This window comes from Jaculus jaculus, chromosome 4, assembly GCF_020740685.1.
Source record: "Jaculus jaculus isolate mJacJac1 chromosome 4, mJacJac1.mat.Y.cur, whole genome shotgun sequence".
Classification (NCBI taxonomy): Eukaryota; Metazoa; Chordata; class Mammalia; order Rodentia; family Dipodidae; genus Jaculus; species Jaculus jaculus.
The window spans coordinates 17802255-17823939 of NC_059105.1; the positions used below are offsets into that span (position 1 = coordinate 17802255).

A 21685-nucleotide genomic window follows, 5' to 3' on the forward strand; every position below is an offset into this window, starting at 1 on the left:
TTACCGTTTTTTAAAAATTTATTTAGTTTTTATTAACAACTTCCATGATTGTAAACAACATCCTGTGGTGATGCCTTCCCTCTCCCCCTTTCCCCTTTGAAATCCATTCTCCATCATATCCCCTCCCCATCTCAATCAGTCTCTCTTTTATTTTGATGTCATGATCTTTTCCTCCTCTTATGATGGTTTTGTGTAGGTAGTGTCAGGCGCTGTGAGGTCACGGTTATCCAGGGCATTTTGTGTCTGGAGGAACACGTGGTAAGGAGTCCTACCCTTCCTTTGGCTCTTACATTTTTTCCTCCACCTCTTCCACAATGGGACCTGAGCTTGGAAGGTGTGATAGAGATATTGCAGTGCTGAGCACTCCTGTGTCACTTCTTCCCAGCACCATGATGTAAAAACGTTTTATTTATTTTTTCTCAATTTTTATTAACATTTTCCATGATTATAAAAAGTATCCCATGGTAATACCTTCCCCCCCCCACCACTTTCCCCTTTGAAATTCCATTCTCCATCATATCCCCTCCCCATCTCAATCAGTCTCTCTTTTATTTTGATGTCATGGTCTTTTCCTCCTCTTATGATCGTCTTTTTTAAAAATTTATTTATTTGCAAGCGGAGAGAGAGCAAGACAGAGAGAGAAGAGAGACAGAGAGAGAATGGGTGCACCAGGGCCTCCAGCCACTGCAAATGAACTCCAGATGCATGCGCCCCCTTGTGCATCTGGCTAATGTGGGTCCTGGGGAGTCGAGCCTTGAACCAGGGTCCTTAGGCTTCACAGGCAAGCGCTTAACCACTAAGCCATCTCTCTAGCCCTTATGGTGGTCTTGAGTAGGTAGTGTCAGGCACTATGAGGTCATGGATATCCAGGCCATTTTATGTCTGGAGGGAGCACGTTGTAAGGAGTCCTACCCTTTCTTTGTCTCTTACATTCTTTCTGTCACCTCTTCTGCATTAGACCCTGAGCCTTGGAAGTTGTGATCGAGATGTTAGTCAGTACTCCAGTCACTTCTTTCCGCACTATGATACCTTCTGAGTCATTCCAAAGTCACTACCATCTGAAAAGAGAAGATTCTCTACCCAAAGTGAGAGTAGCGTTAATATGAGGGTATAAATATTAAAAGAAGTGCTTAACTGGGAATTTTGATAAGCATAGTATATACATTTTTCCAGATATCAGCAGATGTTATACCCCTAGGGCTCATGACTACCCGTTTTAAGTTTTCAGTATCAGGGATATGTTTCCCCCCATGTAGCAGGCCTCCAGTCCAATTGGAGGGCAGGGCAGTTGGTTTCCACCATGACAGACGTGCCACTATTGCACCCATTGGCTCATTTGGGCGGTAAAACGTTTTTAAAGGAAATTATAAAAGTACCACATGCTCATGGTGAGATTCAGACAGTACAGGAGCATGAATAGGAATTTCCCTGCTTCCTTCCTGCAAGGATTGCTTTAGTGGTTTAGTGTTTGTCTTCACAGACCTTCGTACAACTACATAGTCAGGCCTGCAGTCTGCTCAACAAAGCAGGAAGATGCTGTTCACATTGTTCCATCACTTACCTTTTTGTGTCAACAATACAGCATGAACAGATGAACATTTCCCATGGCCGCCTCTTGTTTTGGGATACTGTAGAGTATTGCAATAGAATATTCCATCCCCCTGTCTTCCTTCTCCCTTTTCTCTCTCTCTTGTAGCTCAGGCTAGCCTCAAACTTGATTTTTTGGGGGGGGGGGGTTCGAGGTAAGGTCTTGCTCTAGCCCAGGCTGACTTGGAATGCAGTATGTTTTGGTTGATTCCATGTTTTGACTATTGCGAGTGACCCTGCAGTAAACGCAGGACTGCAGATAGCAGATACCTGAAATAGGGATTTTATTTTCTTACTATATAGGCCCAAAAGTGGGACTACTGGGTCAGATGGTAGTTGCATTTTTAATTCTTTGAGGAATTTCCATACCATTTTCCATGACTGCAGCCGGTTCCCACTAGCAGTGCACAAGTGTTCCCTTAGCTTCACATGTTATCAACAATTGTTAGCCTTTGTCTTTTTTTATTTTAAGAGAGAGAGAGAGAATTGGCATACCAGGGCCTCTAGCCATTACAGTTGAACTCCAGATGCTTGTGCCATCTTCTGCACATGCATCACCTTATGTGTCTTGTGTCACCTTGTGCATCTGGCTTATGTGGGTTCTAGGGAGTCGAACCTGTGTCCTTAGGCATTGCAGGCAAGTGCCTTAACCACTAAGCCATCTCTCTAGTCCTCTTGTCTTTTATTTATTTATTTATTTGACAGAGAAAGAGGGGGAGAGAGAGTGAGAGAATGGCTACACCAGGGCCTCCAGTTACTGCAAATGAACTACAGATGCATGCGTCCCCTGTGCTTCTGGCTTATGTGTGTCCTGGGGAATTGAGCCTGGGTCCTTTGGCTTTGCAGGCAAGCCTCTTAACTGCTAAGCCATCCCTCCAGCCCCCTCTTATCTTTTTGATCATAGACATTCTCACAGGTGGGAGGTGATGCCTGTCTGTGGTTCTGATCTGTATTTCCCTAATGATTAGTTATAATGAGCATATACCTATTGGGTTTTTGTCTTAATCGGAGAAATGCCTTTAGGGTCTTTGACCAATTAAAAAATATTTTTATTGATTTATTTGCAAGCAGGCAGAGAGAGAAAGAGAATGTGCACAGGTGAGCATACTAGAGCCTCTTGCTACTGCAACGAACTCCAGATGCCTGTACTACTTGATGCATCTGGCTTTATGTGGGTACTGACTAGGGAATCAAACCAGTGCCCTTAACCACTGAACCATCTTTTCAGCTCCCATTGACCATTTAAAAAAAAAAAACAAAAACATTTTATGGGACATGGAGAAATGGCTTAGTGGTTAAGCGCTTACCTGTGTAGCCTAAGGGTCCCGGTTCGAGGCTCGATTCCCCAGGACCCACGTTAGCCAGATGCACAAGGGGGCGCACGCGTCTGGAGTTCGTTTGCAGTGGTTGGAGGCCCTGGTGTGCCCATTTTCTCTTTCTCTCTATGTGCCTCTTTCTCTCTCTGTCTCTCAAATAAATAAATAAAAATTAAAAAATTAAAAAAAACCATTTTATTTATTTATTTGAGAAGAGATAAAGAGGCAGATAGAAAGAATGGGCATACTAGGGCCTCCAGCCACTGCAAATGGACTCCAGACACATATGCCCCCTTGTGCATCTGGCTTATGTAGGTCCTGGGGAATTGAACCAGGGTCCTTTGGCTTTATAGGCATGTGCCTTAACCACTAAGCCATTTCCCCAGCCCCCGTTGACCATTTTTTATTGGACTTTTTTGTTGTTTTGCTATTAAGTTATGTTCTTTATTATAGTATTTAGATTTTGCTGAATTTGAAGACACTTTGAAGACATTTTCAAAAGAATGCAAAATAAAAGGAAAACCAGTATGTAAACCAGCAGGTGGATCTTTAAAGAAGGACTGCAAATCATTGATAATTCAGGTAATATCTTGCTTTTTCTTCAGCTGTGTAAATAGGATGCTCCTAATTTGCAGCACATACTGCTTGGGGTAGTGCTGAGATAGCATTGAGTAGTTAGTGTGTAGTTACTTTTGTGTATTTATGGATGGATTAATGTCACCTTTAAGTCTCTGCACCCTGCCTGCTCATGAAATGTATGGCCACATAACAGCTTACACATTTCTGGAAAAGATGACAAAGAGGAAGCCATGCATGTAGTGTTGAGAAGCTGAGATAAATGTCATCCCATTCTCAGTCTTGACACTTGGTGAGTCCATTATAGACACTGGTAGTAGAACAAGGAAATAGTAAAACCAAACAAACTTCTACTTTTTTTTCCCCCAAGGCAGGATTTCACTCTAGCTTGGGCTTATCTGAATTCACTATGTAGTCTCAGGGTGGCCTTGAACTCACAGTGATCCTCCTACCTCTGCCTCCTGAGTGCTAGGATTAAAGGCATGCACCACCATCTGGCTTAACTTCTACCTTTTTATTTTTTTAAGATTCATTTTTATTTATTTATTAGATACACAGAGAGAGGGCTGGGGTAGAGAAAGAGAGAGTGAGAATGGGCATGCCAGGGTCTCTAGCCACTGCGAATGAACTCCAGACATATGTGCCATTGTGTGCATCTGGCTTACGTGGGACCTGGAGGATCAAACTTGGGTCCTTAGGCATCTCAGCCATGTGCCTTAACTGCTAAGCTATCTCTTCAGCTCCTAACTTCTACCTTTTAAAAAAAAATTTTAAATATTTTTTACTTGTAAGCAAGCAAAGATAGAGAGGAGGGACAGAGAGAATGGGTGAATCAGGGCCTCTAGCCACTGCAAATGAAATCCAGATGCATGTGCCACCTTTCTGTGGGTACTGGGGAATCAAACTCTGGTCATTAGGGTTTGCAGGCAAGTGCCTTAACCTCTGAGCCATCTCTCCAGCCCTGAAACTTCTACCTTTATGGTCCTTAAATTCTATTTTGGACAGGTTGGAGGGGGCCAGGAATAAGACTGATACTAGCTAGGCAGCACCCTGTCAGAGGAAAGTGTGAGTAGCTCTGAATACCTGTGGGCTGCAAAAGGCACAGAAATTGTGGAGTTTTCAACACTTGGGCTAGGTGAGAGCTGGAGGAGTAGCTCAGTGGTAGAGCATATGCTTAGCACAAGCTTAAGACCCATGACCAGTCCCCAGCACTACAGGAAAGCTCACAAGCTTAAGAGCAGAGCTAGTGCAGATGGTTCAGTGGTTAAAGCACTTCTGTGCAAGCCTGACCACCTGAGTATGGTTCCTGAGAACCCGTACAGAGCCATGCACACAGTGGTGAGTGTCTATAATCTCAGGTGGAGACAAGAGTTCCTGGAAGCATGTGGGCTAGCTTGCCTGGAGTTTGCAGTGGTGAACAAAAGACCCTGCCTCAAACAAGGTAGAAGGTGAGGACTGACACTTGGGATTGTCCTCTGACCTCCAGATGCACTAAAATTATTGTTCACACACACAAGGATTAAGAAGAAAAAACTTTGTGGTTGTTGATTTTTTAAATAATTTTTTTCTTTTTTTTTTTTAACTTGTTTGAGTTTTAAAAATTTTATTTATTTATTTGCAATCAGTGGAGGGGGGGGGGAAATGGGCACGCCAGGGCCTCCAGCCACTGCAAACAAACTCCAGATGCACCCCCTTGTGCATCTGGCTTACGTGGGTCCTGAGGAGTTGAACCTGGGTCCTTTGGCTTCACAGGCAACTGCCTTAACTGCTAAGCCATTTCTCCATCCCTGTTGTTGATTTTTGAGGTAGGGTCTTTCTCTAGCCCAGGCTGACCTGGAATTCACCATGTAGTCTCAGGGTGGCCTTGAACTCATGGTGATCCTCCTACCTCTATCTCCCAAGTGCTGGGATTAAAGATGGGCGTCACCACACCTAAGAAAAAGACTTTTAAAAGCCATGGCTAGAAAGGATCTTACAATTCCTCTGTCCCAATCATCTTTGACTATTCCAGTTTCATTTGGAACATTGTGGGTTGGTGGTAGGTACACTTTGAATGTTGCTGGTGATAAGAAAATATACCTTTTTCCAAGTCAACATGTTTCACCTTTGGATGATTTTATTATTATTATTTATTTATTTGGTTTTCTGAGGTAGGGTCTTACTGTGGCTCAGGCTGACCTGGAATTCACTATGTGGTCTCAGGGTGGCCTCGAACTCATGGCAATCCTCCATTCTCTGCCTCCCAAGTGCTGGGATTAAAGGCATGTGCCACCACACTGGGCTTGATTTTATTGTTGTTATTATTATTTTTTGGTTTTTCAAGGTGGGGTCTCACTCTAGCCCAGGCTGACCAGGAATTCACTATGGAGTCTCAGGGTGGCTTCGAACTCACAGCAATCCTCCTACTTCTGCCTCCCGAGTGCTGGGATTAAAGGCATGCACCACCTTGCCCAGCTGATTTTATTATTTTAATTTTAAACTTTATTGTAATGCATGCAATTTAATAATAAGGTAAATAAATTCATTTCAGAATACCTATAATTTGAGACTTGGTTTGTGAGCTTCCTAAGGAGTTGTTATACAGGTTGCCTCACTGCCATTCACTGGTAGTCCCTGACTCTTCCCCGAGGATGAGGCAGGAGTGTTACCGAAGTGACCTGTGAAGCTCCATGGGGACTACACCCCTGCCTGGACTCTCCTGGCCTTGGGCAGCTGCGTACTTCGCTGCCACTAACTTACAAATTCCGGAAACTGCAGCCACTAGGCAAGTGGAAGCGGAAAGATCAGGAGTTCAGGGTTGTCCTATACCAGGGTATTCCAGGTACAGATGTGATTACAATGACAGAGCAAAGATTTGTGGTTTCAGGTTTACAGTTTAGAATAAACTGGAGATGGGCCATTTGACTTGTGGGGTCTGCTGAGATATGTGAAAAAAATAATTCCTTAAAATCCCAGGGAAGTCTGCATTTACCTCATCCACACAGAGAACTGCTTTCCCCAGAGAGGTGCCCAGGGCATCGTGGGAGCCCAGCAGGGGGATCTTGAGGGAGCAGGAGCTTAGGCAGCTGACCCCACTGCCTCAGCAGTTAGGAAGCATAGAGATGAAGCTGGTGTCCAGCTAGCTTTCTGCTTGTTATTCAGTGTGAGACCTCAGCACATGGAATGATGCCACCCACAGCTAGGATGAGTCTTCCCATCTCAGTGAACCTAGTCTAGAAACTCCCTCACAGGCATGCCCCGAGATGTGTCTACTAGATGATTCTGCATTCTGTCTGATAACAGAGATTAACTATCACAGCAGCCTAAGGAGCTGAGCCCTCAGGCCTTTCTGAGTGTGTGGTACCCAGATGAGACTTTGAGGTGTTTGAAGAATGACGTGTGTACTATATGACTAGGATTCTGTTTGATGTCTCCTCTACAGAAGGATCTTGTGGCTGCGTTCGACAATGGAGACCAGAAGGCGTTCTTTGATCTGTGGAAGGAGCATGTTCCCAGCTCTATCCGAGACGGCGACTCCCTGGCCCAGAAGCTGGAATTCTATCTTCACATCCACTTTGCTGTCTATCTTCTGAAGTTCTCTGCAGGGAGGCCGGTAGGCTGACTTAGGATCTGGGTTGTCTGGGTGCCATGTTAGCCTTTACATAGTCAAGGAGCATCATTTTAATTCTGTAATCATTTTATTTGCTTATGAGGTGTAGGCATCTGTTGTAGTCAGGTTTGCACTGCTGGCAGAAATCACCCGACCAAGAGAAGCTTTTGGGAAAAAAGGCATTATTTACAGACTCAAGGAGAAGCTCCATGATGGCAGGGGAAAATGATGGCATAAACCGAGGGTGGAATTCACCCCCCAGCCAACATAAGGTGGACACTAGCAACAGAAGAGTGTGCCAAACACTGGCAAGAGGACAGTGGCTCTAACACCCATAAGCCCATCCCCAACAATACACTGCCTCCAGGAGCCATTAATTCCCAAATCTCCATCATCTGGGAACCTAGCATTCAGAACACCTCAGTTTATAGGGAACACCTGAATGAAACCACCACAGCATCTTGTACCCTATAAATGGTTTTCCAGCTCATTCTTTGCAGTTATTTTCTGATTAATATGAAGATTTAATAATTTCTCTAATCAGAGCTATATAGTTTTCCTGAATGCATGAAGTTCTTAAAAGCTCATCAAAGTATTTTTTATTTGGCTACCTATATACACCTCTGTCTAAGAGAGGACATACTTGGGCTGCATAGCAGATCAGTTGTTAGAATTCAAACTTAAAACATGCATTGTGGAGATATGTCTGTCTGTAGAGTCCATGGGTTGAATTCAGCTTTAGCGGCCTTTTCCTAGGGGGGGCTGGAGATGTGGAAGGGGGACGGGCTGGAGTTTGAAGACCCTGTGGTTACATGAGCTTTGAGTACAGGGGAAGCAGCAGTCCATAGACGAGGAGCAGGGCAAGCTAACATGTGGTCACATTAACACTGCCCTGGGGACCTGGGCAAGGTACTGAGGGTGTCCGGAGCTCCAGCGCACAAAGCAGTGGTGAGGAGCAGCTTAATAGCTCTTGCAGGAGCCACTCTTGGAAGGCCATTCCTCAAGGTCTGAGTAATGTGGGAAAGGTCATGGATGGTTTTCTGTTTTTGCTTTGTTCCATTTTATTTCTGTTTAAAATTTTGTTTTTTAATTTTCTTTTCCTTTTTCTTTTTTTTAGATAGGGTCTCACACTAGCTCAGGTTGACCTGGTCTTAACTGTGTAGTCTCAGGGTGGCCTTGACATGGTGATCCTCTTACCTCTGCCTCTTGAGTACTAGGATTAAAGGTGTGTGCCACTACGCCCGGCTAAATTTTTTTTTTTTTTTCAAGGTAGGGTCTTACTCTAGCTCAGGCTGACCTGGAATTAACTCTGTATTCTCAGGGTGGCCTCAAACTCACAGCAGTCCTCCTACCTCTGCCTCCCAAGTGCTGGGATTAAAGCTGTGCGCCACCACGCCTGGCTTTAAGTATTTTATTTATTGTATATTAGAGAGAAAGAAAGGATGGACACACCAGGGCTTCTAGCCACTGCAAACAAAACTCCAGGCACATGTGTCCCTTTGTGCATCTGGCTTACATAGTTACTGGGGAATTGAACCTGAGTCCTCAGGCTTTGAAGGCAAGCACTTTAACCACTAAGCCATCTCTTCAGCCCAGTTTTTCTATTGTGATAAGAGGTCAAATTCAACTTTTTTTTTTTTTTTCGAGGTAGGGTCTCACTTTAGCTCAGGCTGACCTGGAATTCTCTATGTAGTCTCAGGGTGGCCTCAAACTCACAGTGATCCTCCTACTTTTGCCTCCCAAGTGCTAGGATTAAAGGCGTGCGCCACCACGCTCAGCTCAACTTTATTTTTGTGGGGAAGGTGTGTGTGTATGTAGTATGTGTGTTATATGTGTGGTGTGTGTATGTATGGTGTATACATGAGTGTGTATATATGATTGTGTGAGTGTATGTCCTATGTGTACAAATGATAAGGTACAAGGAGAATGTCAGATGTCCTCCTCTATCACTTTTCTGTGCTGTTTCCTTGAGATGGAGTCCCTCACTATACTGGAGCTGCCTTTTTTTCACACTGACTGGTGAGCCCCAGCCATTCTCCTGTCTCTGCCCCCCACAGGACTAGGGTCACAGGAGTGTGTAGCCATGTCTAGCTTTTTACTTTGGTGCTGGGGATTGAACTTGAGCCCTATCAGGCCTTCATCCTTGACCAATAGGCTGTTTTACCTGCTGAGCCATTTCCCTGGCCTTGTTACTTACTTTTTAATTTATTTTTTGTTTATTTATTTTTATTTATTTGGAAATGACAGAGAAAGAGGCAGATAGATAGAGAAAGAGAGAGAGAGAGAATGGGGTGTTCCAGGGCCTCCAGCCACTGCAAAGGAATTCCAGATGTGTGCGCCCCTTTGTGCATCTGACCAACATGGGTGCTGGAGAATCGAGCCTTGAACGAGGGTCCTTAGGCTTCTCAGGCAAGCGCTTAACCACTAAGCCATCTCTCCAGCCCTTGTTACTCATTTTTTAACTCCAGTGCTTGGAGGAAGGCTGCACGGCATAGGTCAAGTAAGGTATGCTCATGGGAAGAGCAGCTTCATCTGTGTTCAGGGTTGCTGGGCACCACCCTGTCATGGCCCGTGTGGTGAGTGAGAAAAGCTCCAAACCCAAGGCCTTGGCGTCGTCATTGAGGCCCAGGAGGAGAGAGGAGCCTTGAGACAGGGACTGCTGAGTTAGGAGTGGAACAGTGAAGTGGGCATGATCAGTCCTTGGCTTTGCAAAGGGAAGGAGAAGGATGAGGGTGCTTCTGCTTGAGGAAATGACCCGTGGAAGAAAAGACCCACCTACTTCCCTTGCCTAAGAGAATCATGGGATTACAGGCAAATGTTGATGTTCATTTGGAAAGCAGAAGCAATGAGCACATTTCATAACGGAGAAACTAGTCAAATTATGATTGACAAGGTGAGACTTGTTCTGTCAGTATAAAAAATGATGTCTGTGAAGAACTTGAGGGCCTGAAAAGCTGGAACTAGTGATGTGGAAGAGAAGCATGTTCAGCTATACATACAGTTCTCAAGTATTCCTAGCAAAGTGCCACTAAGGGCAAGTCTAAGTGCTTCATTAGACTCACTGGAGCCAGTGTGCTTGCCAGACCAGATGAGACATGGCTGGGACTTTGGGGTGCATCGAGTAGCCGGTCTGAGTGTTGAGCTAGAGGCCCCAAGACAAGTCCTCTTCTTTGTCTAGGACAAGCAGGAGCTAGATGAAAGGATTTCCTACTTCAAAACCTACCTGGAGACCAAGGGAGCATCGCTGAGCCAGACCACGGAGTTTCTTCCTTTCTATGCCCTCCCTTTTGTGCCCAACCCCAGGGTACACCCTGCGTTTAAAGAGCTCTTCCAGGTAAGCAGCACAGAGGGATTTGTGTCAGAGCCTGGGCAGTAGTGTTTGTGCTGGTGGTTTTCGAATGCTGTTGTAAAGACCAAATATTCGCTCATGAATTTTTTTGTTGTCATTTTAAGCAGGGTCTCCATAGTCCAGCTAACTAAAACTCACACTGGACCCCAGGCCAGCCTAGAAGTCACAGACAATCTCCTTGATCCTCCTGCCTCAACCTCCCAAGTACTGGGATTAAAGGCATGCCTGACTTATTATTATTATTTTTTTGAGGTAGGGTCTCACTCTAGCCCAGAGAGAGGAGAGAATGGGCATACCAGGGCCTCTAGCCACTGTAAATGAATTTCAGATGCATGTACCGCCTTGTGCATCTGGCTCATGTGGGTATTGGGGAATCGAACCTGGGTCCTTAGGCTTCATAAGCTAGTGCATTAACTGCCAAGCTATCTCTCCAGCCCCACTTTTTTTTTTTTTTTTAAGTTCGGGTCTCATTCTAGCCCTGGCTGACCTGGAACTATCAATCTTCCTCCTTTTTCTTTTTTTTACTTCTTTCTTTTTTCTTTTCTTTTCTTTTTTTTTTGAGGTAGGGTCTCACTTTAGCCCAGGCAGACCTGGAATTCACTATGTAGTCTCAGGGTAGCCTCAAACTCACAGCAATTCTCCTACCTCTACCTCCCATATGCTGGATTAAAGGAGTACGCCTCCATTCCTGGCTTTTCAATCCTCCTACTTCTGCTTCCTGAGTGCTGGGATAAAAGGCATGTGCTACCATGCCTGGCCAGTAACACTAGTAGCAAAACCCAGAAGCAGCCCAGTTATACATCACTTAGGAATATACATAAAAATAGAATTATAGTCACATCATAGAATACTATATGTGTATGAGAATGAACTGAGCTACACACTGACATACTCTTTAGCAAGCCAAGCTGGAGGGCATGTGCTATATGATGACTCCCTTTGCAGATGAATCAAAGTAAACGAAAAGTAGTTTATACAGGGCTGGAGAGTGGCTTGGCGGGTAAGGCGTTTGCCTGCGAAGCCTAAGGACCACAATTTGATTCTCCAGGACCTACGTAAGCCAGATACACAAGGGGGTGCATGCATCTGAAGTTCATTTTCAGTGGCTGGAGGCTCTGATGTGCTCATTCTCTCTTTCTCTCTCTCTACTTCTTTCTCTGTCAAATAAATAAATAACTAAAATATATATTTTTAAAAAGTAGTTTATATATATTTGTGGATATGCAAACATTAAACAGTTTTGTGGAGAGTAAAGATGGTTCTTACCTGCGTGATTTGCAATCTCTTTTTTTTTTTTTTTTCTTTTTTCGAGGTAGGGTCTCACTCTAGTCCAGGCTGACCTGGAAGTCACTATGGAGTCTCAGGGTGGCCTTGAACTCACGGTGATCCTCCTACCTCTGCCTCCCGAGTGCTGGGATTAAAGGTGTGCGCCACCACGCCCGGCGTTTTTTTGAGGTAGGGTCTCATTCTAGCCCAGGCTGACCTGGAATTCACTATGTATTCTCAGGGTGGCCTTGAACTCAGAGTGATCTTCGTACCTCTGCCTCCTGAAAGCTGGTATTAAAGGAGTATACCACCACACCCAACTTTGATCTGCAACTTTTTATTTTTCTTCAAAATATGCAATAAAAATAACTTTTGGGGAAGTACAGTCCTATCTATAAATTGTTTTTATGGTTTTGTTTCTTTTTTTTTTTTTCAAGGTAGGGTCTTACTTTAGTTCTAGCTAACCTGGAATTCATCGTGTTATCTCAGGGTGGCTTTGAACTCACTGTAGTCCTTCTACCTCTGCCTCCCAAGTGCCTGGATTAAAGGCGTGCGCCACCATGCCTGGCCTACAAAATTCTTAAAAACATATTTTCTTTATTTTCTGTGGGGAGAAAGAGAGACACAGAGAGAGAAACATACACCGCGGGCTCACCTGAGCTTCTTGCAGCTGCAGATGAACTCTGGATACATGCACCACTTAGTGCATCTGGATTTACATGGATCCTAGGGAATCAACCCAGACCACCTGGCTTTGCAGGCAGTTGTCTTTGACTGTGGAAGACATCTCTCCAGCCCCCAGTCCTATGAATTTTATTTTATTTTTAATTTTATTTTATTTGAGAGAAAGAGACAGAGAATGGGCATGCCAGGGCCTTCAGCTACTGCAAATGAGCTCCAGATAAATGTGCCACCTTTTGCATCTGGCTTATGTGGGTCCTGGGGAATCGAACTTGGGTCCTAAGGCTTTATAGGCAAGTGCCTTAACCACTAAGCCATCTCTCTAGCCCCAGTCCTATGAATGTTAGTGTATGCATAGATATATCTGCTGTTACCACCTTTAAGATGCAGGATTTTTGTTGTTGTTGTTATTTTTTTGAGGTAGGGTCTCACTCTAGCCCAGGCTGACCTGGAATTCACTATGTAGTCTCAGGGTGGCCTCGAACTGAGGGCAATCCTCCTACCTCTGCCTCCCAAGTGCTGGGATTAAAGGCGTGTGCTACCATGCCCAGCTCTTAACTATTTTTGACATCACTTTTTTCTGTAATGAGTATTCTTTGGGATAAGTAATTTATTTTCAAGGGACAAATCAACTAAGACTATATTCCAGTGCTTACCGTGGCATGAGACATCTGTGGCAGGTAATAATTTGTCCTTTCTTTCTGTCTAGATGTTGTCTATGGAAGTGACTCCCTTTCTTTCAGTCACTTAGTGGTGATAGTTCATGTTATGTCTACCAGTACCACACATACCTAAGCCATACTGATTTATTTTTGGTATTAACCTAATAAGGTTATGCTTGTGTTTAAATTGCATGAGCTACTCAGATCATGTGCAGGTTATTTTAAGGAGCTACTATGGCTCCTTAAATCTTCTATAAATGAATCTGTTTATTTGCTGTCCCCTTCCTGGCAGGATATCTTACCTTGGTTTTCAGTGACTGGCAGGGCTGTTTAACCTAACACAACTTGGTGGTCCCATTGACATTCAGTGAGCTAGTTTTTTATTTTTCTTCAGGATTCCTGGACTCCAGAGTTAAAATCGAAGCTGGAAAGGTTTTTGGCTTTAATTTTTAAAGCCAATAACACGCCAAAGCTTTTAACCATCTATGTATCCTTTTGAAGCAAATGGGGACCTCCTGGATGTTACCATAGAAGACTGGCTTAGGTACCTCATGGACAGTACAAGAGTCGCAAGTATGCTGCTTTCATGTTTACAAGATGAATGTGGCATCTGTGGGAGGCTGTGCCAGGCCCTGGAAAGGGTTGACTTTTGTGACACTGGGTCTTTGAGACTCTTCTGCAGTCTTACTCTGTGTCACCATCCTAGAAGCTGTGGGAATAAGGAAAAAGACCTCCTTGGAAGAATCATCCCAGTTCGTTGATTGATTGATTGATTTTATTTATTGGAGAGAGAAAGAGAGAGAATAGGCACACCAGGACCTTCAGCCGTGCAGATGAACTCCAGACTTATGCACCACCTTGTGCATCTGGCTTACGTAGGTACTGGGGAATTGAACCTGAGTCCTTTGGCTTTGCACCTTAACTGCTAAGCCATCTCTCCAGCCCCTTCATTGACTTTTTTAATACATGAACATATTTGTACAGATATCAGATGATCCAATTCTGGAAGGACCACTTAAGGGGGATTCTAATTGAACAGAGAACCAGGGTCACAACTGTAAGTGGGACCTGCTCCAGGAATAGCAGAATGCTCTTTGGCCCATCCACTGCAGACCAATTTCTCAAGGTCCTAGTCTGCAAGGATATATGTCTCTAGTTGAAACAGGCATACAACATTATTTTATTTCCTTTTTCCTTTTTTTTTTTTTTTTAAGAGAGACATAGAGAGAGGGAGAGAGAGAGAATTGGGGCGCCAGGACCTCAGCCACTGCAGTCGAACACCACATGTTGTGCCACCTAGTGGGCACATGTCACCTTGTGCTTGCCTCACCTTTGTGCATTTGTATACATGGGATCCAGAGAGAGACTGAACATGGGTCCTTAGGCTTTGTAGGCAAGTACCTTAACCACTAAGCCATCTCTCCATCCCCAACATTATTTTACACTAGCTAGGAATGTAGCTCTGTGGCTCAGGGGTAGAATGTTTGTCTGGCCTGCACAAGAGGCCCCGGGTGATGGTTGTACAAGTCTGATTATGATGAAAGCCTTGGCAATGTCTGCTTTTAGTAGGCCAGTTATATGTTATGTGAATAAAGCTGTTAGCAGAAAATAAAGAAAGAAAAACAACTTGATAAAATAAGGAGAAAAAAGATATTTCAAGTAACTTGCCTTCAATCTTATATGCACACATGGGAGCTGAGATTTGACCCTAGGCAGCCCAGTTCCCAATTGCAGTGTTAGCCACTCTCATTTTCCTATGTAGCTTTAGAACTGAAACAAAAGCATTAGGACTGTGGGTTCAGATTGGCATGAAGTTTTGGTACTGTGAGAAGGCCTTGGAAAGGGGCAAGAAGGCCAGCTGGGAGACAGGAAATAGTGCAGGCTTTGTTCCCATGGAAGCCATTGAGCTGGAGAGAGGATGGGAGCTAACCTAAGTACTGAGAAACTGCTGGCTGGGTAGCTATTAACAGTGACTTGGGGTTGGCCTCCACTGTCCTGAGCCATCTCGTTGATCAGCTGAGATTCTCAGATTGGCCACAAATGTCATAATGTCTCTGCATACTGTACCTTGAGGACTTGTTTTCTTGAACTTCTTTCTCATCCCAGAAGGAAAATGGACAAAATAACAAAGGTAAGTCATCTAGATAAGAACTTTCACAAAAATAGCTTTGCCAATTCAGGTTTTAAAGCTATGAGAAGAAACAGAGATGGAGAGAATTTGTGAACTTGGCAAATGAGGGCCCTCCAAGTCCAAATATTTACAAAGTGCTCTGTAATCATACTATCTGCAGTTCCTTGAGGTCCATTTCAGCATAGCTAATGTGTCAGCTTGCCCTCTGTGTGAGCTAACTAAGGAGTAGAGAACCGTGGAGAAACCAGTGTATGGCCCAGAGGGAAGGAACTGCAGGGCTCAACTGGAGTGCACAGGCAGCATGGATGAGAAAGGGACTGTTTTCATACTTCAGTTCTCACCTTGAACCAGTCAATGGAACACCCATTTTTTTAAAACCTTTTAAAAAAGTTACTTATTTGTCTGAGTGACAGACAAATGGGCAGATCTATAAAGACACAGTGGATGCACCAAGGTTTCCAGCAACTGCAAACAAACTCCAGATGCATGCACTACCTTATGTATCTGGGGAATTGAACCTGGGTCCTTAGTCTTTGTAGGCAAGCACCTTAACTACTAAGCCATCTCTCCAGCCTCCAGAATACTTATTTTTATAAAGCATTTCCATTTTATTGCAAAGTACTCTTTTCACATAAAATGATGGTTTTTTTGGCTAGGCATGGTGGTGTATGCCTTTAATCTCAGCACTTCAGATGCGTGTGTCACTTTGTGCATCTGGCTTTATGTGGGTACTGAGGAATTGAACCTGGCTGTCATTGCAAGCAAGTACCTTTAACTTCTAAGCCATTTTTCCAGCCCAGTTTGTAGTTTTAACTTTATTCATTCAGTATTTGTGGGTTAGCTAGATAGCAAGATAGTTTATATCAGAATACAAAGTAGAAGGAGTATGCTATAAAGTCATTAATTTGAAATGTTTATTTTCAGATTAGGGAAACAATTCCACATCTCATTAATTTGGGGGTACTGGGGAAATCAAACCAAGAGCCTTACACATACATGGCAAACACTCCACCACTGAGCTGCATTCTCAGCCTCGTGTTGCTTTTTTTGTTTTTTGTTTTTGGCTTTAAAAATACCTTTACTGTTTATTTGAGAGAGAGAAAGGGGCACATAGAGAAAAAGAGAGAGCATGCCAGGCCTCTAGCCACTATAAATGGACTCTAGATGCATGTGCCACCTTGTGCATCTGGCTTTAAGTGGGTACCTAGGTCATTAGGCTTTATAGGCAAGTGCCTTAACTGCTGAGCCATCTTTCTAGCTCTTTTTTGTCTTTTTGTTTTTGTTTTTCAAGGTAGTGTCTCACTCTAGTCCAGGCTAACCTGGAATTCACTGTATATTCTCAGGGTGGCCTTGAACTCACAACAATCCTCCTATCTCTGACTCCTGAGTGTTGGGATTAAAGGCATGTGCCACCATGCCTGACCTTTTTGGCTTTTTGAGGTAAGGTCTAACTCTAGCCCAGGCTGACTTTCAGTTCACCATGTAGTCTCAGGCTGTCCTTCAACTCACAGCAATCCTCCTAGCTCTGCCTCCCAAGTGCTGAGATTAAATGCATGTGTCATCATGCCCAGCAGCCTCATTCTTCCTCAATTTTGTGTGTGTGTGTGTGTGTGTGTGTGTGTGTGTGTGTGTGTACGGGTGCATACATGGTATGGTTCATGTGTGGAAGTAGAGGACAGCTTGGACCTTTCCTTCCTCCTTATTTGAGACAAGGTCTCTTGTTTGCCATGGGAAAGGCCAGACTAGCTGGCCCATAAACTTCAGGATTTTCCAGACCCTTTCTCAGGTGCATTGAGATTATAGATTCACGGGCCATGTCACGTGCAGCTTTGCATGTTTGCTGGGGATCCAAACCAGTTATCAGTCCTTCAGAGCAAGAACCTTTAACCACTGAGCCATCACCCCAGCTGTCAGTCCCTTATCTTGAAATTGATCATTTTGTCTTGAGTAGCCAGGAGTCTAAAATCTCATTTATTCTCAAGAAAAATAAACAATGCCCCTAAATAAAGTATTCTGTTTAATGTTAAAAGAGAAAGATTGAGTGGCTGTGGGAGAAATTTTCACCATGTTAGTGATTGATTTCTTTCTTTCTTTTTTTTTTAATGGAAGGAAAGAGTTTATTTTGGCTTATAGACTTGAGGGGAAGCTCCATGATGGTAGGGGAGAAAGGATGGCATGAGCTGGCTATAACACCCATAAGCCCATCCCCAATACACTGCCTCCAGGAGGATCCAATTCCCATATTGCCACCAGCTGGGGACCTAGCTTCAGGACACATAAGTTTATGGGGGACACCTGAGTTAAACCACCACAGCTATATCAGATGATTTAGAGTGAAAACCATCTGATGACAGTAACAATCCATGTGACAGGGTCTCATTATCCACATCAATTTCTCTATCCATGAATGATTGATTTCTTATATACTGAGATTTCCAAAAACTTTCTGTGACCTTAAGTGATAGAACATTTGTTTAAAACTTGGGATACAGCTCTGTGGACTTTGTGCACATCATGTCAGTAGTTTTAGAATACAAAGACTCTCAGTGAACTTCACCGGCATGACTATGACAGAGTTCCTAAAAAGACCTCTCCATTAAAAGTTGAGGTTTGGGGATATCTGGGAAAATGGTTCAGCAGTTAAAGGTGCTTGCTTTTTTTTTTTTTTTTAAATATTTATTTGCAAGCAGAGAGAGAAGAGAGACAGAGAGAATGGGCATGCCAGGGCTTCCAGCTGCTGCAAATCAACTCCAGATGCATGTGCCACTTTGTGCATCTGGCTTGACATGGGTCCTGGGGAATCAAACTCTGGTCGCTAGCCTTTGCAGGCAGCACCTTAACAGTTGGGCCATCTGTCCAGCCCAGGGGTATTTGCTTTTAAAGCCTGATGGACAAGTTCAATTCTCCAGTCCTGTTGTGTGGCGAATCTCCACATTGAAAGGTATAAACTACTATTGCCAGCTTTATCAAAAGCAGCTGGGTGAACTCATAAAAGAAAGTGTGGGGAGGGTCATCAGACCCCCACCTGAGATCCAGGCACCTTCTGTGCCAGCTGTATAAAGTAATGCACAAAATCTTGTGACCTTGGAGGAGATAACGTATATAGAGAGGAAAAGATCTAGAACAATGAGCTCCATCTGGGTGGTTTCTTTGGAGTCTCCATGCTCTGTAAATAACCCAAAGACTGAGGGAGGAGCATCCATGGGAGCCCGATACAGGGAGCCCCACTGCAGTGCTGCTCTGGGGTCTCACACACCTGGACAGGGACAAGGAGCGTCTAGAAGTGGCACAGGGCGGTTGTCATTCAGGGTGCAGTGAGACTTCCCTGTGGTGCGGCTGTTCTGGGCTCTGTAAGTAAGCCCTCATCCTGAGCCTGAGGGAGGAGCATCCAAGGAGTAATTTTGATGCAGAAATCTCCATCAAGGGCGTGCTTTGGGGGGCCCGTGTTCCTTTATGCTCTATAAGTGATCTCCCAATAAACTCATTGGTTCACTGGACTGGTACTGGTGTAATCATACTTTGTGCTGCCATCTGCGCCCCACTGGGGTGAAGACATGTGTCCGTGTCTCCCTGAGGGAGAATTTTCCTCAGCAGGTACCCACATAAAGCCAGATGCACACAGTGGCACAAGAATCTGGAATTCATTTGCAGAAGCAGGAGGCCCTAGGGTGCCCATACTTTCCCTCTCTGTCTCTCTGTCTCGCCCAGTTTCAGTTCCCCAGCCATACAATGCCAAACTCTGGAGGGACATTTGTTTGCAGCAGCAGGAGACCTTGGTGCCTCAATACACACACGTGCATGCATGCACAAATAAATGATTTTAAAAGAAAGGAGCCAGGCATGGTGGCATACACCTTTAATCCCAGCACTCGGGAGGTAGGGGTAGGAGGATCACCATGAATTCGAGGCCACCCTGAGACTACATAGTGAATTCCAGGTCAGCCTGGACTAGAGTGAAACCCTACCTCGAAAAACCAGAAAAAAAAAAAAAAAGAGTTGGGGTTGGGGGCTGGTGAGATGGCAGGGGGAAATGATGGCATGGGCAGAGGGTGGACAACAGGAACAGGAGAGTGTGCCAAGCACTGGCAAGGGGAAACTGGCTGTAATACCCATAAGCCCGCCCCCAACAATATACTGCCTCCAGGAGTCGTTAATTCCCAAATCTCCATCATCTGGGAACCTGGCATTCAGAAAACCTAAGTTATGGGGGACACCTGAATCAAACCACCACATTCCACCCTTAGTCCCCATAAACAGATAACTATACATGATGTAAAATGTGATGCATTCATCCAACTTTAAAAGTCCCCATAGTTTTTATCAATTCCAGTGATGTTCATATATCCCCATAGTCCAAGATCTTTTAACTGGGCCATAATACCAAAAAATCTCCCTCAAAACCATAATGGCAAAGAATAAACATTCACACTACAAAAGATGGCTTTGGGCATAGCAAAGAAATATTCAACCTGTACTTTAAAACAACTAGGGCAATCATCAAACATTGTAGCTCCAAGTCCAACAGCTAGTCAGTGACAAATGTCCAAGTCCAATAATTCTAATCAGCAACAAGTCTCTGAAGTTACAATTCCACCCCTCCAGCTAGGCGACTCACAGTCCTGGAAAACTTCATTGGGGCCGGCAGCTTACCTTAGCAGCATCTCCACTGGGTCTCCACTGTAACCCACGGTTCATCCTCATGGCTCCAAGGGGTCTTCATGCAGGTATCCAGCAAACCTGGTTCACACTGCCCATGGCCATTTCCAAAATACAAGACTGTGTTGCACATTCAATGACCCTATCTTTCCTGCATTTCTTATACTCCATAATACCAGGTAGGGTGCCAGTTTGTTAATCCAGGGGGGAATAAAGCAGACTTTAAAGAACAGAACACTCCTTGAGCAGTCAGGCCCCTTCAAAAGAATCTACATTCTTCCTTTTGCCCTAATGCAGTTCAGCTGTCCTAATCTTAAAGGTTGTAATCTCTCAATAGCAGCTGAACCGGCTGAAGTTTCAGCCTAAAGATTTCATTTCTGTGCCATATCCCTCTGCTCACACCAGTCCATTTCTACACATTGCAACACTGCACAATTTTCTCAGGACATAGGCATAATAGAAAGCTTTTCACACAAACTGCTTGTAGCCCAGTCCAAGCAAAGCTCTTTCACCCCCATAAGCCAAACCTCACAGTCCATAGTTCTTACTGCACTAGGTCTTTCAACTCTGACCAGAATAGTCCATCAGACTTGTAGCACTGAAGGTGTCTTTTAGGCTAGTGTTTCAAATCCTTCCACATTCTTCTCAACAGTCAGCTCCAAAAGGTCAAAAGCCACACAGGTGTGTTGCAGTAATGACATTACTCTTCTGGTACCAACTTTACTGTTGAAGTCAGGTGCACATTGCTGGTAGAAATCATCCAACCAAGAGTAGCTTGTGGGGAAAAGAATTTATTTTGGCTTACAGCTTTGAGGGAAAGCTCCAAGATAGCAGGGAGAAACAATGGCATGAGCAGAGGGTGGACATCACCACCTAGCCCACATAAGGTGGACGACAGGAACAGGAGAGTGTGCCAAACACTGGCAAGGGAAAACTGACTGTAATACCCATAAGCCTGCCCCAACAGTATACTGCCTCTAGGTGGCATTAATTCCCAAATCTTCATTAGCTGGGAACCTAGCATTCAGAACACCTAAGTGTATGGGGGACATTTGAATCAAACCACCATACCATGTAAAGCCAGATGCACAATGTGGTGCATACATCTGGAGTTCATTTGCAGTATCTAGAAACCCTGGTGTGCCTTTAAAAAAAAAATCTCCCTCTGTCAAATAGATAAATAATTTAAAAAAAGAAGGGAGGGCTGGAGAGATGGCTTAGTTGTTAAGACTTTGCCTGCAAAGCCAAAGGACACAGGTTTGATTGTCCATAACCCACGTAAGCCAAATGCACAAGGTGGCACATGTGCCTGGAGTTCATTTGCAATGGCTGGAAGCCTTGATGTGCTTATTCATTCTCTCTCTCTCTGTATCTCTCTCAAATAAATAATTTTTAAAAAAAAAAAGAGGGGAACTTTCCACAGGGAAAATAGTCAATGTGAGGCTGGAGAGATGGCTTAGCAGTTAAGGCACTTGCCTGCAAAGCCAAAGGACACAGGTTTGATTCCCCAGAACCCATGTAAACCAGATGCACAAGGTGGTACGTGTGTTGTATTCATTTAGAGTGGCTTCAGGTCCTGGTGTGTCCATTCTCTATCCTTCCTTCTCACTCCTCCTCCTTCCCTCCCTCTTTCTCTCTGTCTCTCAAGTTAAAAAGAATATTTTTTTAAAATTATTTATTTATTTATTTGAGAGCGACAGACACGGAGAGAAAGATAGATAGAGGGAGAGAGAGAGAATGGGCGTGCCAGGGCCTCCAGCCTCTGCAAAGGAACTCCAGACGCGTGCGCCCCCTTGTGCATCTGGCTAACATGGGACCTGGGGAACCGAGCCTTGAACCGGGGTCCTTAGGCTTCACAGGCAAGCACTTAAC

At 44.3% G+C, this 21685-nt stretch overlaps 1 protein-coding gene across 3 annotated transcripts in view; it reads left to right on the forward strand.

The window, feature by feature from the left end:
* Positions 1-21685, forward strand: part of Armc9 (armadillo repeat containing 9) — a 183580-nt gene that overhangs the window by 5735 nt on the left and 156160 nt on the right. For all 3 annotated transcript variants that reach the window (XM_045147325.1, XM_045147327.1, XM_045147326.1), the window contains exons 3-7: positions 3357-3485; positions 6901-7071; positions 10247-10402; positions 13421-13513; positions 15133-15157. In XM_045147325.1, coding sequence (XP_045003260.1) covers positions 3357-3485; positions 6901-7071; positions 10247-10402; positions 13421-13513; positions 15133-15157 — 574 coding nt within the window. The remainder of the gene's footprint in view (positions 1-3356; positions 3486-6900; positions 7072-10246; positions 10403-13420; positions 13514-15132; positions 15158-21685) is intronic.